General features: G+C 46.8%; 1 protein-coding gene across 1 annotated transcript; it reads right to left on the bottom strand.

The window, feature by feature from the left end:
- Positions 1-3,135: 3,135 nt before the first annotated feature.
- On the bottom strand, positions 3,136-21,298 carry LOC122746869 (zinc finger protein 883-like). Its single transcript, XM_043992933.1, has 5 exons — positions 21,194-21,298; positions 16,793-16,922; positions 12,101-12,227; positions 11,597-11,692; positions 3,136-5,927 (listed from the first exon to the last, which is right to left on the bottom strand). The coding sequence occupies exons 2-5, from the start codon at positions 16,808-16,810 to the stop codon at positions 4,126-4,128; spliced, it is 2,043 nt and encodes a 680-aa protein (XP_043848868.1). The 5' UTR covers positions 16,811-16,922; positions 21,194-21,298; the 3' UTR covers positions 3,136-4,125.
- Between the last annotated feature and the right edge of the window lie 1,606 nt (positions 21,299-22,904).

The following is a 22,904-nucleotide window of genomic DNA, read 5'->3' as shown; positions in this document are numbered from 1 at the left end:
TCCACGCTGCCATGCTGAGTACAGCTGACAAGACTGTGAATAACTTGACAAACTGGACCAAGTTGATAGGTAAATTTCCAGGGATAAGGCTAGTTCTCTTGTGGGGGAAAGCTTTTGTCAAGCACATTAACTTGGTTCATAAAGAACCCCATATAATTTTAATTGCCACAGTTCCCAAGGTAAACTTACCCTATCTTTAGGTGACTTTAATATAAAAATGGAAATATGTTAAGAACCAAAAAAAAAAAGAATCAGAAATATAGATCTTAAAAAAAAGGAATGAGAGAAGCTAAAGATAGATAGACCAGACAGAACCATCATACTTCCAGATCATCAATAATTTCAAGAAAAGCACAAGGTGTGGGAGGCATAAGAAGAACCTAATAAAATGAATAAAAATTACTAACAGAGTTCGTATTCAAGATGAGTATGGAGATAAAAAGAAAGCCCCCAGATGCCTTGGATAAATTTAAGTCACTTGGTCCAGAAAAAATGCACCCACAGGTTTTGAAAGAAGTGGCAGATATGATTGTTGAGCCACTGTCACTGATATTTGAAAGACTTTGGGAAGAGAGGTACCACAATACTGAAGGACGAATGCTGTTCCAATTTTCTAAAAGGAGAAAAGATCAGAGTCTGCAAACCACAGACCAATGAGCTTGACTTTGATTACTAGGAAAATTTTACATGAGATGATAAAAGGGCTAGTGAAGATCTGAAAAAGGAAAGTGGTGATCATAAGAAGCCAGCGGGGCTTCATCAAGAACAAGTCATGCCAGAATAAACTTATTTCCTTTCTGGGAAGGATTACTAAACTAGCAGATGACAGGAATCTTGTAGATAGATATAAATTACCTATATTTTAGCAAAGTGTTTGATAAAATAGCTCCTATTGTTCTTGTGAAGAAAATGGAGAAATATGGATTAGATGATAATACATTAGATGAATTCAGAATGAGGTGGGTGGCCAGATTCAAAGAGTAGTAATTAGTGGCTACATGTCAACCTGATAGGAGGTTTTCATTGAAGTTCCCCAGGGATCTCTTCCCCACCCCCACCCCCTTTTAAATGCTTTATTGATGCTATTTCCTTTTCTTTTTTCTAACAAAGCAGTCAGTTCCCATCGACTCTCCACCATACTTCCCAATAGAAACCTCTCTTATAACAAATAAGAGTTAAGCAAACTAAATCAAGACACTAGAGACAGAGGCTAATGAGAAGAAAAAATTTGTTGGTGGGACTGGAAGAAGGAACTCGAGGAGAAAAAAGTTTCCTGGAAAAAGGAGGTAGAGGATCCATTGTAATGGGGTCAGCAAGCTGAAAATAGAGCTCTAATTATTCGATATCCCTAGGAAAGAACTGAAAGGAACAGATTTTTATATTCCTGAGGAGGAGACTGTGGGTGCAAGCACAAGTCATAGAGAATATTTAATTAATGAGAAACCCCAAAGATTTACTCTGTAAGCTCAGAGTTCTGATTCTGGGTCATGAGGCACATATTTATTTGCCTTTGTTCAGTTTACTTCTATAGAAAAGAATATGGGAGAGAATGAAATACATTCTACAGGCTATAGTCTACATTCTACTGGTATTAGAAGTTCTATTCTAGCTCAATTTCTCAAACCATGAAGTTAGTCAACTTCTTATTTCTCTTCTTCAATTATATGATGGTAAATCATGGTTTATCAATATAATGTCACCAATCAAAATCCATCATTTGTGTTTGGAACAGATTTAGACTTTGTTTCATTATATATATATATATATATATATATATATATATATATATATATATATTTCCTGAAAAGCATTTTTGTACTTTTTGGTCCATTGTTAACATTTTTATTAGTGATATGAATAAGGACATAGATGCTATGCTAATCAATTTTTCAGATGACACAAAGCTAGTAGGGATTGTTGATTCATTGGATGACATTGGCCTGAATCTAACAAAACACATCAGTAAGGATAAATATAAAGTCTAAAACTTTGGTTCCTATCATCACCTTCACAAATACAAAATGAAGTCGGATGGTTGGGCAACAGTTTGAAAAACATCTGGGGCTTTGAGTGGATTGTGAACTCAATATGAGTCAACAATGTCATGTGGCAGCCCTAAAAGCTAATGAAACTTTGGTCTGCACTCAGAGGGTCATAGGGCTTCCAAGAACAGGGAGGTGATAATCCTATCATACTATTCCCTGATTAGAAGTAATATAGAATATTGCAATTAATTAAGAGCACCATGATTTAAGAAAAACAATGCAAATCTTCAGTGTCCATAAGAAGGTAACAAGGATGGTGAAGGGCATTGTGTTTATGACATATGAAGATTGATTGAAAGAAACAGGCATGCTTGGACTGGAGAAAAGTAAACTTGGGAGGACAAGCTAGCATGTATTTAATCAACTGTCATGTGGAGGAGGAATTGACACATGAGGTCAGGAAAAATTTCCTGACAACTAGAGCTGTTCCACTTTAGTGGAGTGGAGAAAGAAATGGCAAATCATTCCAGTATCTTTGCCAAGAAAACCCCAAATGGGGTCACAAAGAGTCAGACACAACTGAACAATAACAAAACAAAAAAATGGAATGGGCTGTTTTGAGAGGTGCTGGGTTCCCCTCATTGGAGGTCTTCAAGCAGAGCCTAGACAACCATTTTAGAGTGGGGATTCTTTTGGAGGATGGGTTGTTCTGAGATCCCTTCTAACTCTCAAATTCTGTATTTCTGGAAAATCACCAAAAAAAATCACAATTTTATTTTAACATACAAAATGTATGTTAATGTGGAAGTCATTCCAGAGTCATCAGATGTCTGTGTATCAAAATTAATATAACCCAGAAAAATAAAAATTAGAAAAAGATATAATTAAAACAACTCCAACATGACCTACTTAAACAACTTATTGATAATGGAAAATGGGATATCAAACCAAGTCAATTCCACAAAGATTTATTAAATGCCAATTATATGCAAGACATTGTGGGGCAGCTAGGTGGTGCAGTGGATAGAGCACTGGCCCTGGAGTCAGGAGGACCTGAGTTCAAATCTGGCCTCAGACATTTAACACTTACTAGTTGTGTGACCCTGGGCAAGTCACTTAACCCCAATTGCCTCAACTCCCCCCCCCCCCAAAGACATTGTGTTAGGTGCGGAAAATTACAAGATGGAAACAAAACAATCCATTTCCTCAGTGGAAATGTACATGGATGACTAATTGCAAACTTCATTCACTAAATGACTGGGTAAAGGGGGTAGGCACCATGAAGCAACAATATCTAGAATGACCATGTAGGAGACAGCACTTAGAGTAAACCTTCATGGGAGTGAGGAATTCTAAGAGTTCTACTAGAAGGTAGGAGAGAGAAAATTCCATGTCAACAGAAAGGTGCAAAGGCAGATGGAACATCAGGTTCAGGGAACAGAAAGTTAGCCAGTTCATTTGGAACATCAGAATGCAAGAGGAGAAGCAAGGTGAAATAACACCAGAAAAGCAGGTTAGGGTTAGCTTAGGAGAAGCTTCAAATGCCAGAGGAGTCTATAGTTTGCACTACAGGCAAAAGGGAGACACTAAAGATTCCTGAGTGGGGCAACAACATAGAAAGATTTGTGCTTAAAAAAAAAAGAAAGAAAGGCCTGTGCTTGTGGGTGATTATCTTGGAAACTAGGTAAAGAATGGATTGGAGCACAGAGATAGGAAGCAGGGAGATTAACTAGGAAGCTATTGCAATAGTTCAGGTGAAGGATAAGGGCATGAACTAAGGTTGTGGTTATGTGAGTAGAGAGGAAGATGTTAGACATCTTGTAGAGATAAAGTTGATAAAACATGGCAAATGATTTGAAATTGGAGAGGAATGAATGGAATGATGGGCACAAAAGAGCAATTGATGAACTCCTTTCAGATAGGAACAAAGATCTCAGTAAATTAATAGTGACTTATCTTCTGTAAATGTGGAAGTTATGGAAGGGAGGTGACTGGGGACTTGAACAGAGAGGAAAAGGTCTGGAACAACTGTTGTATGAAATTAGATGGGAATATGATTTGCCTCCAGCGTTTCCTTTAGGTTGAAATTTCTACTTTCTGAAAAAGAATGCTCTGGCTAAAAACCTCAAACTCATTTCTTTCAAAAGGCTCTACCTTCATAAAGCCTGTCTCCAGTGTGAATTCTATAATGTTGAGTCAGCTGTTTGCTCAGGCGGAAGGCCTTTCCACATTCATTACATTCATATGGTTTCTGTCCAGTATGAATTCGTTGATGTTCAGTAAGTCCAGTCCTCAGACGGAAGGCCTTCCCACATTCATTGCATTCATAAGGTTTCTCTCCAGTATGAATTCTCAGATGTCCAGTAAGTGCTGTGCTTTGGCTAAAAGCTTTCCCACATTCATTACATTCATAAGGCTTCTCACCAGTGTGAACTGTCTGATGTTGTGTGAGGTTTGCTCTTTGGCAAAAGGCCTTCCCGCATTCATTGCATTCATATGGTTTCTCTCCAGTATGAATTCTCTGATGTCGATTAAGCTGTGTACTCTGACTGAAGGCCTTTCCACATTCACTGCATTCATATGGTTTTTCTCCAGTATGATTTCTCTGATGTTCAGTAAGTCCTATGCTCAGACGGAAGGCTTTTCCACATTCATTACATTCAAAAGGCTTCTCTCCGGTATGAATTCTCTGATGTTCTGTAAGTGCTGTGCTAAGCCTAAAGGCCTTCCCACATTCACCACATTCAAAAGGCTTTTCTCCAGTATGAATTGTCTGATGTCGACTAAGCCCAGCACTCCACCGGAAAGCCTTCCCACACTCATTACACTCATAAGGTTTCTCTCCAGTGTGAATTCTCTGATGTTCACTAAGCCCCGTGCTCAGGCGAAAGGCCTTTCCACATTCCTTACATTCAAAAGGTTTCTCTCCAGTATGAATTATCTGATGTTGAGTAAGTAGTGTTCTTACCCGAAAGGCCTTCCCACATTCTTTACATTCAAAAGGTTTCTCTCCAGTATGAATTCTCTGATGCTGAGTAAGCCTTGTTCTTTGGCAGAAGGCCTTCCCACATTCCTTACATTCATAAGGTTTCTCTCCAGTATGAATTCTCTGATGTTGAGTAAGTCCTGTTCTCTGGCAGAATGTCTTCCCACATTTGTTACATTCATAAGCTCTCTCTCCAGTATGAATTCGCTGATGTTCAGTAAGTCCTGTTCTCTGGTGAAAGGCTTTTCCACATTCATGACATTCATAAGGTTTTTCTCCAGTATGAATTCGCTGGTGTACAATAAATCGTGTGCTCAGGCTGAAGGCCTTCCCACATTCCTGACATTCATAAGGTTTCTCTCCAGTATGAACTGTTTGATGTTGAATAAGTGCTGAGCTCTGGTGGAAGGCTTTTCCACATTCATTACAAATGTGAGTTTTCTCTCCAGTATGAATTCTCTGATGTCGAGTAAGTTTTGACCTCTGTCGGAATGCTTTGCCACATTCCTGACAATCATAAGGTTTCTCTCCAGTATGAATTCTCTGATGTTCAGTAAGCTGGGAACTACGGCGGAAGGCCTTGCCACATTCATTGCATTCATGAGGTTTATCTCCAGTATGAATTCTCTGATGTTGCCTAAGTTCTGCTCTCTGACTAAAGGCCTTTCCACATTTACGACATTCATAAGGCTTCTTACCAACATGAGTTGTCTGATACTCCATAAGGCCTGAACTATAAGTGAAGGGTTTCCCACATTCAGCATACTCACCTTCTCTGTGGGGATCATATTTATGCATACTTTTTTCCTTATTGTTCTGAAGAGTTCCTAAATTGGCTTTAAATTTCCAGGCTTCTTCTAGCTTAGAGACACATATGTCAACCCTTGTTAGCATTTCCTGAGATGATTCTTTGATAGCAATGCCCATTTTTGGAGCTGAAAACTTGGTCTCCCAACCTGAAATAAATTTTTAAAAAAGTAATTATTAGCTCTTTCTCCTGCTACACACATAGTATTAACTTTGGTATTCACCATTAAGAAATGTGATTGGCACACTAAAAAGAACAAATAATAATACAATCTTATATTTTAAGGGTTTAGGGAAGTCTTTCTCAATCCTTCAAGTGCTAGATAAATATGAATTGTTCTTAACATTGTAATTATGTATATTTTATGGGTTTAGTTAAGTAGAGTACAGCATTCTGTCCTTAAAATCAGTAAGAACTAAATAAAAAACCAGCTCTGTGACCTTGACCAAGTCATTTAACTTCATATACTTCAGGCAACTACGTAGGACTAAGTCACAGAGTAGTTGTGATTTGTGTTGGTGAAAGGAGTTTCCTACACTCACAAAATCATAACTAGCTTGAATTTGTCCAGTTTCTATATACCCTTTACTGCTCGGGTTTTCATGGCTTTTAAAATTATCTTACATTCAATCTCGCCGCCACTTTGGGAGGGAAGCCAGGATTTATATTTTCTAAAAGAAAAAAAGGAGGATCAAGTTGATTTAGTGATTTGCTCATGCTGCTAAAAAAGGTCAAAGCTCAGATGCAACACAAGGTTTTTTGTTGTTGTTCCAACTCCAGGGCTCTTTTCACTCCCCCATGGCACTGTTTTATTAAGCAAAGTCTATTTATTTTTCAAAGGTCTAAAGAAGCAGAATTTGAAACTGAGATGGTGAACTTCCAGGATTTGGGGGGGCCATGCTATGGCATCTCTCTGCAGTGGAATAAAATTGTAATTTCTCAAAATGTTTAAGTGGAGTTAGGGGTGATATAGAGAAGATTTCTTCATTGGGGGGGCGGGGCTTGAACTGAATTGTTGCTCAGTTTTCTCAAAAAGTTAAGATTTTAGGATTTTAAAGAGTCTTTAATCTTCCTATGGGTAAAGAGAACATAGTCATAGGGAATAGTAGGGGCTTTTCAATACTTCATCTTCTCTAGCCTCCTTGGGTGGGGAGAGAGAGAGAGAAGAAAGGAGAGAGACAAAGAAATAGACAGAGATAGAAAGACAGAAAAAAAAAAGAGAAACAGGGAGAAATTCATTCCCAAAGGTTACAATTGAAAGATAAATTGAGAGGAATAAAAAAAAAAAACCGGGGCAGCTAGGTGGCGCAGTGGATAGAGCACCGGCCCTGGATTCAGGAGTACCTGAGTTCAAATCCGGCCTCAGACACTTAACACTTACTAGCTGTGTGACCCTGGGCAAGTCACTTAACCCCCATTGCCTTACTGAAAAAAAAAAAAAAAAACCCAAAACATAATTCCTTCAAAGTTGTGACAGCACAGAAATATGACGAAAGGAAGGTGGGTAGATGGAAAGCCCATATAAATACAGAGAAGGCAGATAGGATCTCCAGGGAAGCAGTCTCACATGGCTTGACCAAGGCTGAAGGAGTCACCTACCCAGTCCTAGCCAAGCATGCTGATGATCACAGCCTAATCCCTACATCAACCCTGTAGGCTCACAGGGCACCTGACACAGTGAGTGTGTTGGCCATATCTTCCTCTCTTGTGCTGGGGAAGCAGACTTTTCTGAGCTCCAGTGTTCATCTTTAAATCAGCCAACCATACCATCTCTGCCTTCAGTTAGGACAACAAATAAAGATGCTGAACAGTAGAGGACCAATTTATGGGGCATACTGGAGGAAATCTCTCTGTAAGATGCCATCTACTCAACAATAACTAACTTTGTGTCCTGCCTCTCACCTAATCTCAAATTCCCAACTGTCTTACTAATTCACTACCCCAAATCCTGACATTTTATCTCAAAGCAAACAATGAGATATTGTACCAAAGCCTGTGTTGAAATCCATGTTTAATATCTTGACATTATTCTCTCACTTTACTACTATCACCACTATTCTACAGAGTAAAAGCAAAAAAGGGAAGGGCATAGTCATTAATACTTTACTTTGAACTGCCTACTCACAGGCTTCCTCTTTGGAGGAAGGGACCGTCTGCAGACAAATCTGTACCAAGTCCCACTAGATAATTTGTGAATCTATACACATCGGTTTGAAGCTGCAAAAGGAAGGGGAGGGTGATAATTGCCTACATCTATTTGCTGAGCTAAATAGCACAGTGAGCAGCAAAAGCAGAGCTACAAATGAACATGCTCAGGAACTTAAAGGAAAGCCAAGAAAGGAGCCAGCACTTACTGACCCCGTGCACAATCACAAGCATCCGCTATCATGGACTCAACAAGTCACATTCAGGCCTTTGCATTTGGGAGAAACTCCTTGCCTCCCAAGGTGACCCTGTGCTTTTAGCCCACTCTACTTTTAGCACATTTATTTCTTTATTTGGTTTTGGTTATTTTTTTTGCGGGGCAAAGAGGGTTAAGTGAATTACCCAGGGTCACATAGCTAGTAAGTGTCAAGGGTTTGAGGCTGGATTGGAACTCAGGTCCTCCTGAATCCAGGGCCGGTGCTTTATCCACTTCACCACCTATTTTAGCTCATTAATTAACTTTCAATGCCCCAGGGGACAGAGATACAAGGAAACTGGAAGATCCAGCTGATATGATGAGCCACAGTGACTGATTTTTGGAAGGTATTAGAAATAAGATGGGGCCGAAGGGACAGAAATGGGCAAATGTTTTCAAGATCTGTCAAAAGGGATAATGAATGAAATCTATAAAATAAAAGACTACAGGGGCAGGTAGGTGGTGTAGTGGGTAGAGCACTGGCCCTGGATTCAGGAGGACCCGAGTTCAAATCCAGGCTCAGACACTTAATACTTACCAGCTATGTGACCCTGGGCAAGTCACTTAACACCAATTGCCCGGCAAAAAACAAAACAAAAATAAATAAATAAAAGACTACATAGTTTGACTTTGATTCTGGGAAAAATTCCAGAGAATATTATTGAAAGGATTTAGCAAATATCTAAGATCAGCTTAGCCAAGCTTGCAAAGTCCTGATAATCTGGGAAATCAGCCAAGCACGCCATCTTTGCCTTCATTTAGACAATAAAATAAAAGGAAAATTCAAAGGGATCTTCAATCCTGCTGGCCTCATAAACTTCTGAGATGAGGGTGCAAGAGCAGCAGAGAAGGGGAAGAGGGCACCAAGTGTCTTCATATGGTCTATAAACAGTAAGGGAATGGCTGACATGGTTGCATAAATTGGGTAGCCTTGTTTGTGGGTGGCAAGGCACCGAACCTGCTTAACCCTGACATCGTCACAATGAGGGAAGACCAAAAACGAGTGAAATAAGATGAACCCAAGGAAGGCAGATGATCGTGAGAGGAAGCTACTGACACTCACCAGTTTAGAAACAGCCACAGAGACACAATCATGAAAAGGAAAGACTCGATGAAAAGGAGGATACTTCCCTACAAGACCAGCAAAAGCAGAAAAATAATGCTGAAAAATGACTCCATAGGAGAAAAAAGCAGACAAAGGCTTGAGTGAGCACAGACCCTAATGATCAGGTTTACTGAAAACTGTCAAGAGAAAAATGGCAAAGCAAATCCCAAAGAAAATGTCTAAGGGATTCTGGGATTGAGGAAGAGTTTTCAAGCATGAAAGTTGCTGAATGCCAAACAGGAAAGAAAAGGAGAATGAACCTCACCAGGGAAGTACCTCGTTCTCGAGCTTCTCAGTTAAAAAGACAAGGACAGACTCATGGATTATGAGCCTGAAGTGACTTCAGAAGTCACTGAGTACAACTCCCTCAGTTTACAGATGAGGAAACTAAAGCAGACAGCACTTAAGAGACTTGCCCAGGGTCACAGAACCAGTGGTGTCTGAAGTGGGATTTGAACTCAGACCTTTCTGACTCTGTGTCTAAGCTCCTATCTACTACATCATGCCCCTTCCTTGTCAATGTGCAGGGTAGGAACTTGGGAAATATCACCACACAATGGAAAAAGAACTGGCTCTCGAGTCAGAGGCCCTGGGTTTAAACACTGACTCTGAATCTTACTACAGCTTTTGTGACATGGGGAAGCCACAACCTTCTTGGGTCTTGGCTTCTACGTCTATAAAAAACATTTAAGTGTGCTTCAGTCTGTGTTCAGACAACAGCAGCTCTCTCTCTACAGGTGGAGTGTGCTTCATCATGAGTCCTTTGGGATTGTCTCGGGTCACTGTATTGCTGAGAATAATTAAGTCACTCACAGTTCTTCATCAAACAATGTTGCTGTTACTGTACACAACATTCTCCTGATTCACTTCACTATGCATCAGTTCATAGAAGTCTTTCCAGGTTTTTCTGAAGCCATCCTGCCTGTTATTTCTTATAGCACAATAATATTTCATCGCTATCATATACCACAACTTGTTTAGAGATTCCCCAATAGATGGGCATCCCTTTGACTTCCCATTCTTAGCCATCACAAAAAGAGCTGCTAGAAATCTTTTTGTACAAATAGGTCTTTTCCCCTTTTTTGGCTATCTTTGGGATACAGACCTAGCAGCGGTCTTGCTGGATCAAAGGGTATGCATAGTTTTATAGCCCTTTGGGCATAGATCTAAATCCTCTCCAGAATGGTTGGATCAGTTCACAATTTCACCAACAATGCATGAGTGTCCCAGTTTCCCCACATCCCCTCCAACATCCAATATTTTTCCTTTTTTGTTATATTAGCCACTCTGTTCATCTGTACATTAAGGGGGCTGGACTAAAAGGTCTCTGGTGTCCCTTCCTGCTCCCAACAAGTCATTCTTGGTGGATCCAAGATCATGGTTTGGAGTATGGAAAGAACAAATGAAAGGGCTTCTGGAGTCCATCGAATTGGGGCTCAGTGGTCACCCATCACTGTGATTACTGCCTGACCCCTCTCTCCAAGCAAACATCCTGGGAAGACCAGACAAGGCTGTCAGCCTGGTGGGGACAAAAGGTATCAAGGGCTGACGAATGGATGGTGAAGCAAAGGTAACCCAAAGGAAAGTGGTTCAAACCCTCCAGTGATCAGACAAACACAAATGAAATCACCTCTGGGACACATCTTACACACATATTATATAAGAAATGATCCCATGAACCTCTGGTGGAGCTGGGGAGACCCAGGCCCAGGTTACCTACTGCCACAGAGAAGCCTTCCTGGCCTTGGGCCCTGAGAACCAGGAGCGGGACGCTGCAGATGGTGCCGAGATGCTGGGAGAAAACCCGCTGTTCCTTCCTGGCAGCTTTAGGCCAAACAGCCAAAGGCAGGAAAGAAGCCCCGGGTTCAAGGATGGGGCTGGGCCTGGGGGAGTTCTGGCCTGGGGAGGTCATCGCTGTGCCTTCATGGCTCATGTCCCAAGAACACAAAGGATGATGGGAAGACTTCAATCAAATGACACCCAAGGAAGAAAGCCAAGGGAGCAGTGCCACACCAACACCATTGTGTATAAAAGCTAGTTACAGCAGCCCCCTAGGGGGTCCCAGGGAGTAAAGGCAGAGAAAGATCAGGGGGGGTTAGAGTGGCAAAGAGAACACCACTGTCACTGATTTGGTCAGTTCAATGTCATTAGAGAACAAGTCCCCAGGCATGGGCAGCAAGGCTGAAGACAGGCTGCTGAGCACATGGTAACCCCAGAGAGAGCAGAGGGAGGAAGCCCCTCCCTCCCCAGCTGAGGAGCCTTCTCTGGAGGCCCCATCTGGAAAGCACTTCCCCTTAAATGACCCACTCACCTGCACAGCTGCTTCCTGGGACGTCTCCCTCGGGTATCCAGGGCCCTTCTCCTCGCTCCAGCTGGCAGACCACCTCTGGACTGGAAGCAGCAAGCCCTGCTCATTGGAAACAGGAGAAGGTTGGAGCCTCACAGCCCCCTCTGAGTCCACTCTCAGCCCTGGAAAGTGGGCGTGCTAGGAGGGCTCAGAGTGGCCCAGAGACCTCCAGAAGGCCTCTAGAGCATCATGGTGCTCACTGGAGCCACAGGGCCTTGGGGGCAGAATCTTGAATCTGAGGGAACAGAGGGTCAAGGGGCAACCCCCCTTTAAACTCCCAGTGTCCAGTGTATGAAGCAAAGACCTTCCATCAGGTCTTTCATCAGTGCCCTGCCCCTTGGTCACAAGGGGCCCCCTCCTTGGCCAACAGTTACTAGTCCATACTCCAGACACTGCAGAGCGTTTATAAACTAAGGGGATGAAGCAAAGATTCTTCCCTGGGTCCCAGGGGAAGCCTGTGGTCCTCACCCAGGCAGACCAGGTTCCTGTAGTTCTCCAGCATCACCTCCCGGTACAGCCTCTTCTGGGCAGGGCCCAGGTGCCCCCACTCCTCCCAGGAGAAGTCCACGGCCACATCCTTGAAGGTCACTGGCCCCTGAAAGACCAAAGACACTTGTGCTCACCCAGGGATCATCCCTCCTGTCAATGTGGAAGGAGAAGGGGCACTGGCAGGAAGCCCAGGGAATGGCTCTCTCAGAGTCTGGGTTTCTGAGGGCCTTGAGTGAAGCATTTAGTGGGCTCCTGCTGTATGCACAGGCTGTCCTGGATTTTGGTCATGCAGCAAGATGGAAATAACAGCAGCCCAGTTTTCTAATGCATCATTTGATTTGTTTAACCTGCCACAACCATGTGAAGCAGATGCCACAAATACCCGTTTCCCCTCGGGAATTGGCAAGTCTTTAAGAAGAGTTATTTGGGATGACATGGGCACAGGTGCAAGGAGAACAAGAAGAGGAATAGATTTACATGGTGCTTTCAGTTTGCAAAGCCCTTTATGTGCATTATCTCCTGTAAGCCTCATAGCCACCCTGTGCAGCCTGTGTTTGGGGTCAAACAGGAATTCTTGTCCCCATTTCATGGAGTGAAAACTGAGTCTCAGGGAACTTAAGTGACTTGTCCACTGGCACAGAACCAGCTTGTCCCCGACTCTGCCTGTACCCCCTTTTCTGGGCCTCAGTGGGGTGTGCCAGCTTGCATGCCCAGCTCTTGGCCCAGTGCTCTTTCTACTCCACCAGGTTTCCAAACAGAAGGGACAGGCCTGAAACCTGACACAGAAGTGAGGGGGCAGGGCAGGGCTGTGCGTGGGAGTGGGGAGGGGTGCAAAACATTGGGACAGTTTCAAGCACAATTCCTTTGTTCACTTTTTTTGGACAACAAAGTTCAAATCAAAGACGTCCAAAGCACTGCTAACCGGGAGCCGAGAACGAATGCAGCAGTGACCCTTCCCAATGATGTGCCCGGGGGGCATCTGATACTTGTTAAAGGCCATGAGGAAGCTGCTCATGCCCTAACAGGCAAAGCCTTGTATGATTTTTAGTAGAAACGCATTTTGCACTTTGCCCACAGCTTCTCCAGCACCTGCTGAGCACGCTTTTGCTTTGAGTATGATTAACTGGGAGATGGTGTGCCAACGACACTGTTCCACGTGAAGGGTCTTAGGAAGATTGAAAATCATCTGGCAGGATAAGGTACCAGACCCCGAGCTCCTCTCCAGAGCTGAATTGCCAAGCATTCAAACGTGACTGCAGAGGGCACAGCACCGACGGGCTGGCCATGCTGCTCAAAAGCCAAATGTTACGTCTGCCAAAAAGACTATTTACCGAGAACTCACGCGAGACAAGTGCTCCCACGGAGGTCAGAGGAAGCAATACAAGGACACACCCCAGACCTCTCTGAAGAACTTTGAACATGGGAGACGCTGGCCCAGCCTGATGTGCCCGCATCAAAGAAAGTCCTGTGTTCTGTGAGCAGAGCACAGTAGCTCCAAAGGGACGCAAGATGCACAAATTTAGAGACATCTCTGCTCCAGGGCTCATACGGCCCATTAGTGCCCAACCTGTGCTAAGCCTTCCAAGCTTACATGGGTCCCGTCTGCTGCAGTTGGATACCCAAATAGCGATGTCATTTTGGCCCTCTTCCAGAATGATTTATTATCTTCCCAACATATTGATGCTGATGCCACAAGAAATTTTTTTTAATATCATTGACAAATTTTAAAAATGAAAATGACATAATGTGGGAGGAATCCTACACTATAAAGCTCAATGGCTGTTGGTGAGGGTGGACAAGCCCTAGATAAAAATATGGCCTTGCAGGTGGTTTGGACACACTGTGCGCTGCCGAGACCATCACCGACACTGAAAGATAACTTAGGATCCAGCCTGGATCCTGGTGGCCATCACCTGTAGAGCCTCAAGAGATTCTCCTGCCTGCCAGCCTCTCCCTTCCTCCCCTCCGGGGCTGGCTCACGGTCTTTCTCACCAACAGAATCCTGAACTCATCCTAAGCGTCTTCCAGTACATACAGATGCTATGTCAAATACCAAACTTCCTAAGTCCTCGACGGACTCAATTCTTATGACATTATAAAGAAAAACAACTTCAGAAGACTTAAGGTGGGGCAGCTAGGTGGTACAGTGGATAGAGCACCGGCCCTGGATTCAGGAGGACCTGAGTTCAAATCCGGCCTCAGACACTTAACACTTACTAGCTGTGTGACCCTGGGCAAGTCACTTAATCCTCATTGCCCCCCTTCCCCCCCAAAAAGACTTGAGGACTCTGACCAATGGAATGACCAACCACGATTCTGAAGATCAGAAAATGAAGCTCCCAGTTTCTTGTAGGACAGCCCTTCTGAGCCCTTTCGTTTGCTTTTCCACCCCCTGTTTTGAGGCCTGGGGAATCTTCTCGTTCCTCTCTTTTCCATCTCGTCAACTCCCTCATTTTACAGGTAAGGAAACTGAGGCCCAGGAAATTAGGTGATTTACCCAAAGCAAGCAGAATCGGGCAGCAAAGCTGGGGTGTGAACTCAGATGCAGGTCAAGGCCCAGTGCCCCCAGGAGGCTCTCCCTGACCTTTTCACTTGCGTGATCTCCCCCTGCCACAGGGTCCTAGCTCTGCTATCAGTGTTCACCTCACAGAACAGGGGATTTCGGCATCATGAGGAATTTTCCAGATGAGACAGAGAGGGAATGTGACTAAGCCAAGGCCTCGGGGCCAGCTGGTGGCAGGACCAGATGGAAGTTCGCTGGCTCCCAGGTTCTCTTCTGTCCTAGCACCCCATTTTAGGAGGGTGACCAGGAGGGGCCTTGAATCTTTTCTCTCCCCCTCCCCCACTCCTGCCGTTGTCCCTCTTCCAAAAGGGCTATTTTTGGAGAGAGCTGCGGAGGGAATCTGCGTGACCCTGCTAGATGTATGTATTACACAAGTTTTCTTTTTCCCTTTTTTTCTTCAAATAGAGGGAAGAGGAGTGGGAAAAATATCAAAAGATCAAATCCTTTTTCAGTGAAAACAATAAGTGAACAAAATTGAGTCAGCCTAAAGCACTTCTAAGCTCTGTGGCCCTGAGCAAGCCACTTCACTTCTCTCTGTCTCAATTTCTGCATCTGTAAAAAGAGGGTAATAATAAAACCTGCCACCCAGGGTGATTTGAGGATCACATGAGATAATGTACAAAATGCTTTTGCAGACCTCAAATCTTTATAGAACATTGTTATTGAAGCAGGCCAAGAAAACTTTCAAAACAAGTAAGGAAAAAATGAATATAATCCATTTAACTATTTACAAACAACAAGAACACCCAACCACCTTCCCTCACAAGCTCCTCTTAAGCACAAAGTCTCACACCAAGTGAACCAGGATTTCTGCCAGGGCCCAACATGGCAATTCCACCTGCATCCAAGCAACCAAGAAAGCAGCGAGTCCAGTCAGACACCAGGGACCTCCAGGGGACGTCCCCCAAGGCTCTGGTTTGGCTCCGCTGTTAGCCAAGCTAGCAGATTTACCTGGGCTAACAATCCTGGACAATTGGGCAGTGCTTTACTGAGCAAATGGTTTTTCTCTGCACTAACCCTGTGGGGGGTGATCAGGAGTCCTACCTTACAGAAGAGGAAACTGAGGCTGAGAGAGAAGAGAAGCAAGTGGGGGAGATGGGAACCCACCCCAAGTCTCTCCCCAGTACAAGTGCTTCTCCTTTCTGAGCAGGAGTGCCCCCCCCCCATCCAAGGGCAGCTTTCCTTCCCCTCCCTCTGCCCTGAGGCCCAGGTCCCCTGTTGAGCTGGTTCAGACAAGGCAGAGGGAGGCAGGGCAGGGCCTGGCACACAGCAGGCATTTAATAAGTGCTCCTGAAGGGCTGAGCCCACCAGGTCATCTCCTTCCTCTGGGCCCCTGTGGCCAGGGGCTCCCTGGGGAACTAGAACCATCCAAGAACCTTATTCTGGGTCTCCTCTGGTCTTAGATGGGAAGGAGAGAAACCAGGAATGGATCAGAGACTTTTGTGGGGGGGGTTTCTACCCTTTGGCTCCAACACCTACTATGAGTGTGATCCTGGGCAAGTGACCTGCCCTTGCTGACCCTCAGCTTCTCTCCTGGGAGGGAGGGCCTATGGCAGAGTGAGGAGGGGATGGTTTGGCTGAGACCTTGGGAAAGTCACCTGCACTGTGTGGGCCCCAGTGGCTTCATCGGCCACTACTGGACTACCTCCTATTGTGGGGGTGGGGAGGCTGTGCTTGGTCCCACTTACCTGGGAAACAGAAGTTTGCTGCCCTTGTGATTAGGCTCCTCCTGTTTCCCTCAGGGCAGAGCCAGCTGGTCCTGAGCCCCTGGACACCTGACCCCCCTGACCAGTGAAGGAGGGCACACAGGGGAGGGAAGAAAGGGGGTCACTAGGGAACCCTCTGGGAGGAGGGAGCATCCAGGGCCGGGCTGGCTTGGGAGGAGTGACTGAAGAGGCTGGGGCGCTGGGGTGGGTCACCTCCCCCCCAGGGCCAAAGGAAGGCCGGGACCAGGCCTGGGGGCCCTTTTGGCTCTTAAGTCGTGACTCTGCGAAGACTTAGAAGACAGAAAAAGAAAGAAGGAAGGAACACTGCTTCCGCACATCCCGCACCGCAGCCACACTTTAAGAACACAAAAGCCAGTTCTGGTAAAGTGGGCTCCCACTTACCTGGTGGGCCCTGGCCATCAGCAGCACCGAGGCCACTCCGTCTTCTTCCTGGTCTTTGGGAAAATCCAAGTCCTCAGAAGACGGAGCCGGGAAGGAAAAGCTAGAAATGGGAGAGTGCCTAAGCCGCGGGCTGGGAATAGAAAGAAAGAAGTTCCCGTTCCAATAACTGCTGCCACCATCTGCAAAACCATCTAGAATTACGCTGATCAAACCGGAGATGTGCCCAGAGACGGCCCCAGCACGGGGCCTCACAACCCCCAGTATCCTCAGCAGCCCTTTGGTCGCAGCCAGTGACTGGAAGCAAAAGGACGGGAAGGCCCATTGATGGGGGACGGCTCCCATCCCCGAGCCTCCAGTCCTGATGCTGTGGTCTCTCTCCACACCTGGCTAGTGTAAACCGGCAACGAAGCCACAGACAGGGTGGGGGTGGGGCTGGGCGGTGGGGTCTCCACGCACCCAGCGTGGGCTCAGCCCCCAGGCGACAAGTCCTCTGGATTCGAGTCAGCGGCTGGCAGCCGTAGGGTAGGGCTGCCCTTTGACACTGGTGAGCCGCAGGACCATCTCAATGCAATGGCTCAGGACATTTCCGTATAAAGGTGACCTCATGATTTAGGGACACTTCTTAGGTTAGGCTAACACAGGAATTTCCTGGGACTCCATCAGAGTTTCAGTTACCCAGGCTTCCCTGGGCCTATATTCTTACTACAAATCACAGTTACTTCTTGTCTTATTAAAATGATTATAGTTGATAAATGCTTAGCAAGGTAATACAGAGCAAAAACAGGCAAGGCATTGCTTATTGATGGTTTTCCTTTCATGAAGTATATACTGTCTCCCCATTAGACAGGCAAACTCCTTGAGGGCAGGGTCTGACTCCCAGTGTGTACCAGGGCCTGGCCCATAGTAGGTTTGTTGACTGACCGAATAACAAATCGTGGAATATGAGTGTGGTGGATTGTCAATGCACCCTAACAAGTTATGGATATGAAGAATTCAAAGACATTTGGGAAGATCTCTACGAACTGATGCAAGGTGAGGTAGGCAGAGCCAGAAAGACAAAATACACACTGAGCGCTATGTAAACAGACACCTGAAGGAAAGACCCTGAGCAAGAAAACCTGCTGCCCCTCCCTCTCCCCCCTGCAGGTGTGGGGGCTGTGGGGGTGAAGTCAGGGCCCCTCGAGGAGGCCGTGACTTCTCCTCCTTCCTGTTTTTTTTTAGGCTGGGCCACAAGAAACACCATCGGAAATGGAGCTCGCAATACAAACAAGACCGAAAGACCCAGGCCCGTGAATACAGTGGGGGTCCTGGAAAAGGATGTGGGACTAACACAGGAAGTCCCAGCATGGTTCAGAGGGCGAGCTCCGCAGTCAGAGTTGCCCCGACCTTTCCACCTCATCCCTTCCCTCCCCTTGTTTGCTCCATTAGAGGAAGCTTCTCAAGTCAGTCAATCAACAAGCATTGACGAGGCACCTACTAAGCGGAGGGCACTGCACTAAGAGCTGGAGCTCAGGGTTTAATTGAGGAAACAACGGTGTACAGACAAGAAATAGGATTAGTTGGATGAGGTCAAGAGAGGGAAAGCACTGGAACAATGTGGGGGTGTGTGTGTGGGAGAGGCTTTTGTGCAAGGCAGCCAAGGAAGCCAGGAGGCAGAGATGAGATGATGCGGGAGAGTGACCCGGGCATGGGTGACCAATGCTTGGCCCAGCACCTGACACAAAACCCCTACTATGTACCAGACACTGTCTGAGGGCTCAAGATGCACACAAGGAGCTTACAATCTAATGGGTGAGACAGTACACAGAAGGAAGCTGAAGAGGGTGGGGGGAGCCGGGAGGTGCCAGGCAGTGCCGGGGGCAGAGGCCTGTTGTTCCACGGAGTCCAAGCCAAACAGAGCAGTGGAGGGAAAAATGGAGCTACCAGGAGGTTGTGATGCCTCCCTCAAAGAAGACTTTGAGAGCAGTTCAGAGCTTCATCCTCCCGCCTTCCAATAGGAGGGGAGAGGTGAGATGGGGAAGAGTATGAAACCCAGAGTCACTGGTAGGGGATCAGTTTATTCTGGAGTCAGAGTAGGTATGGGGGAGCTGTTCTGAGTAGTCAGGTCAAGCAGAGTGGCTGATGGAAAATTAGACCTGCATCACTGCTTTTGACTTGACTTGACTAGCCAGGAGGCCAGCATCACAGGAACTCAAAGGGAATCAAGTATAACAAGTCTAGAAAGGGTGGGGCACTGGAGGTGCAGGTGATGAAGGGCTTTGAACAGCAGACAGAAGACTCTGTATTGGATCCTAGAGGGGACTGGCAGCTGCTGGAGTTTTCCGAGGAGGGGGTGGCGTGGTAAGCCGGCCCTTCAGGAAGTTCCCTTTGGTGGCTGAAGGCAGGATAATCTAGACCGGGGCGAGACTTGAGGCAGGCAGATTCCCTAGCAGCTACTGCAGTGGTCAAGGGGTGAGGCGATGAGGCCTCCAGAGAGTGAGGAGTTCAAGACGACCCCTAGATTGGGGGCCTGAGGGACTGGAAGGACAGAGAAGGTAGGGGGCAGATTTGGGGGCAAAGACGAGTTTGGTTTTGAACATGTTGAGCTTAAGGTGTTTGCTGATATCCATTTGGAGACGTTTGAGAGGCAGCTGGAGACAGGAGATCATTGACTGACTGACTGGGTGGGGGGTGGAGGAGAAGGATTGCCTTTCTTCTTTTTGTTCATACTCTCAGGGTTTAGAATACAGGAATTCCTTAATATGTCCTTTATGTCAGGATCCTCAGAAAAACCTGGAAAGACTCACATGAGCTAATGCAAAGTGAAACGTACTGTGTACAAAGTAACAGCAATACTGTGAGATGATCACTTGTGAATGACTTAGCTATTCTCAGCAATACAATGATCCAGGAGAATTCGGAAGGATTTATGATGAAAAATGCCATCCATCTCCAGAGAAAGACCTGATGGTGTCTGAATACTGAGTGAAATATATTTTTACTTTACTTTTCTTGAGGTTTTTTTGTCTGTTTTCTTTCACAACCTGACTAATATGGAAACGTTTTGCATGACTACATATGTATAACTTATTGAATTGCTTGCTTTCTCAAATGGGGTGGGGTAGGGAAGGAGGAAGGAAGATAATTTGGAATACAAAGTTATAAAAGTGGATGTTAAAATGATTTTTACATGAAATTGGGGAAAAATAAAATGCTAAATAAACAAAAAAAAAGTGCTTTATGTAATCTAACCCAATCTTACCATCTGACTCAACGATCCCAAAGAAGTCAAAGTCAGAGAGAAAGGTCCTCAGACCACGATATTCCCAGGGGCCCTTTCTGTGGGACAGCGCAAGGTGGGAACCCACAAGGCGCTCATTGGACGGGGAATGTCGGAATGAGCCCAGCCTCTTGGCCGTTCCTCCAAGACCCTCCATCCCTCAGCTCCAGGCTTTCTCTCTGGCTGTCCTCATGTCTGGATTGCCACCCTCCTCGGCTTAGACCACTGACCTTCCTTGGACATCCCAACTAAAACCCCACGTCCTCCGGGAAGCCTTCTCTGAACGCCCTTAGCCAGGACCCCCACCCCCTACTTATTCCCAGTTATCTGGCACACACACACTGTGTTGTTGGTACTCTCCTCCTTAGACTGTGAGCTCCTGGAGGCCAGGAAGTGTCACTTCCTGTTTATTCAGTGATTCCAGGCTGAAAAGCGGTTCTGGGAGTGTGATGGAATTTGGAGCCTTGGGACCAGGAAGCAGGGCAGGAAGACTCCCTTGATACCCACAATGATGCTGAGAGGCAGCCTCAGGCTGGCAGAGATGCTGACACCGCCTTCTCTCTTCTGAAGGGAGGGCGGGGGACAGCCCAGACCGGCCTGGAACCCTAAGAGCTGCAGGGACAGTGGGGAGCCACAGCAGGTGCGGGAGCTGAGCAAAGGTTGGCCTGCCAAGGCACTTGGGGGTACAGGAGCCGGGCATCGGGAGCTCCGCTGGTGCGGGGGCTCTGCGGGGATGGGCACCCCCTCCAAAGGTGCGGGAGCTGCACACCCCCAGAAGGTATTTGGGGGGACAGGAGTCTAGGCCCCAGCAGGCATGGGGGCAGGGCAGAGCCCCTCCACCGGGCCTGGGGGGTGGGGTAGGGAGGCCTCCGGGTACCCCGTCACTCCGCTCTCTCACTAGGGACCCGGTCCCCCAAGGGAAGGCGCCTGGGCGGGGCCGGGGAGCAGTCACGCCGCTAATTGGTTGCCAGGTCGCGCCCCCTCGGAGGCTGACCAATGGGGCAGAGGCGTGGCAGCGGTGGAGTGCGCATGTGTGGTTACCTCTGGCACAGAGCTCCTCCCCCCCTCCCAGGAGGCTCCGAAAGCGGGCGACCGGCCTGCTCGCCGCCTTCGCGCCCGCCCGGCCTCCAGCTATCACTCACCCCGGCTCAGGACGCAGAGTCGCAGGCCCGAGTGGCGGCGGAGAGAGAGCGGAGCGGGAGAGACCGGGAATGAAGAGGATGCAGAGGGAAGGAGGAAGCGGAAGTTCCGTGTATCTCCTCTTCTCCCCCCCCCACCCCGTCCGGGAGGTGCCTTCGCGACTTGCAAAGCCCTCTGGGAAACGTAGTCCCGAGGCTAGAGCGGCTTCTGCGCATGCCCGTAACCCCACCTGGCCGGATGGTTCTCTGTTCTCCTCTCTCCATCCTCTCTCAGCCGGAGCCGCCGATCAGGGCCCCTGGGACGGCGGCTGCTCCTTCTGGGGAGGGCCCCTGGGGCATCTTCCCTTTCTCGGGTTGTCCCGGTGGTCCCCTGCCTCGCCCTCGGGTGTCCCCTGCCCCCTTCATCGCCCCTTGCTCCCCCGCGCCCCTCCTCCCAGACCCCATAGCCGAGGACCTGGCCGGTCTCCCATAGCACCAAGTGGGTGGTGGGTGGGGTGGGGGATGGTCCGGGATGGGAACAGGGAGGGACGGACAAATGGGTCAATGGTAAAAGTCCGCCCGGGCTGGGTGCAAGGCTTACACCCTGCAAAGGGAGGGACCTGGTCAGTGTGGGCGGGGGGGGGGGGGGAGCAGACTGCGGGCGCACTTCCTCCGAGCCGGTGCCCCCAGCGGCCCTCCTCATTCCCCCGCCCCCTCCGCGGCCCTGGTGTGCCCTTTCTCTCCAGAACCTCCCCCAACACTGGTGGATAAGCTGGGCTGGGACCAAGGAGTGACTGAGTCAACTTGACTTCAAACACACCTTAACAAGGCAGGTTCCTCATCCTTACGAGGGTCTGGGATCCAGCCCAGATTGGGTACAGTGGAGACGGACTCTGGAGGCGGGGGCCTGGATTCAAATCCTACCTTTGAAACTTATTCATTGTGTGACCCTGGGCAAGTCTTTTAAACGCTCTCAAGTCTCTGTTTCCTCATCCTGAAAATGAGGGGTTTGTACTGCCCCCCCCCATCCCTTCTGGGCCCATCTCTAAGGGCCGATCTCACACACACACACATTGGCATAGTGACTAGATTGACTTCCATTTAAATCTCACTCCAGCCACTCCTAAGTTGTTTGCTAAGTAAGCTCTTTACAAACCTCTCATTTGGTCTTCATGCAACCCTAAGAGGTAGGAGTTATTATTATGCTTCTTTTCCAGTTGATAAAATGAAAACATCAAATGACTTATCCAAGGTCACACAACTAAGAATCATCTGAGGCCAGATTTGAACTCAGGTTTTCATGGATCCAGGCTGAGCGATCTACCCACGGTGCCCCTGCTTTAACTGTTCGGTGTATTTTGAATGCATTCAGGTCCAGCTCAGCAAGCAATGACAAGTATGTGACCAGAACCAGTTCCCAAATCTCTGCCCATGCTCCAAAGTCCACATCAAGAATGTTTCAGCCATGCAATGTTGTTGGTGCTCATAAGGGCCAGTCTCCCCTTACAGTTACACAATATTTTGATTTCTTCTTATCAGTCTTTATTTGGGATTATTGAATATTAAAATATATAGTCTATTTTGCCTGTCTCCTACAAACTGATCAGAGAAATTAATCTTTAATCTCTCCTAAAAATTAATAAACAGATCAGAGAAATTATAATATCTTCTACAGTTTGTTTCCATACCCGTCCTCCTAAAAAACCCAGGTCAGAGAAACATAAATCTCCTGCTA

Source organism: Dromiciops gliroides, chromosome 3 (genome assembly GCF_019393635.1).
Source record: "Dromiciops gliroides isolate mDroGli1 chromosome 3, mDroGli1.pri, whole genome shotgun sequence".
In the NCBI taxonomy this organism is placed as follows: domain Eukaryota; kingdom Metazoa; phylum Chordata; class Mammalia; order Microbiotheria; family Microbiotheriidae; genus Dromiciops; species Dromiciops gliroides.
Note: the sequence above shows the minus strand (reverse complement) of the source record. Positions and strands in the feature narration are given on the sequence as shown.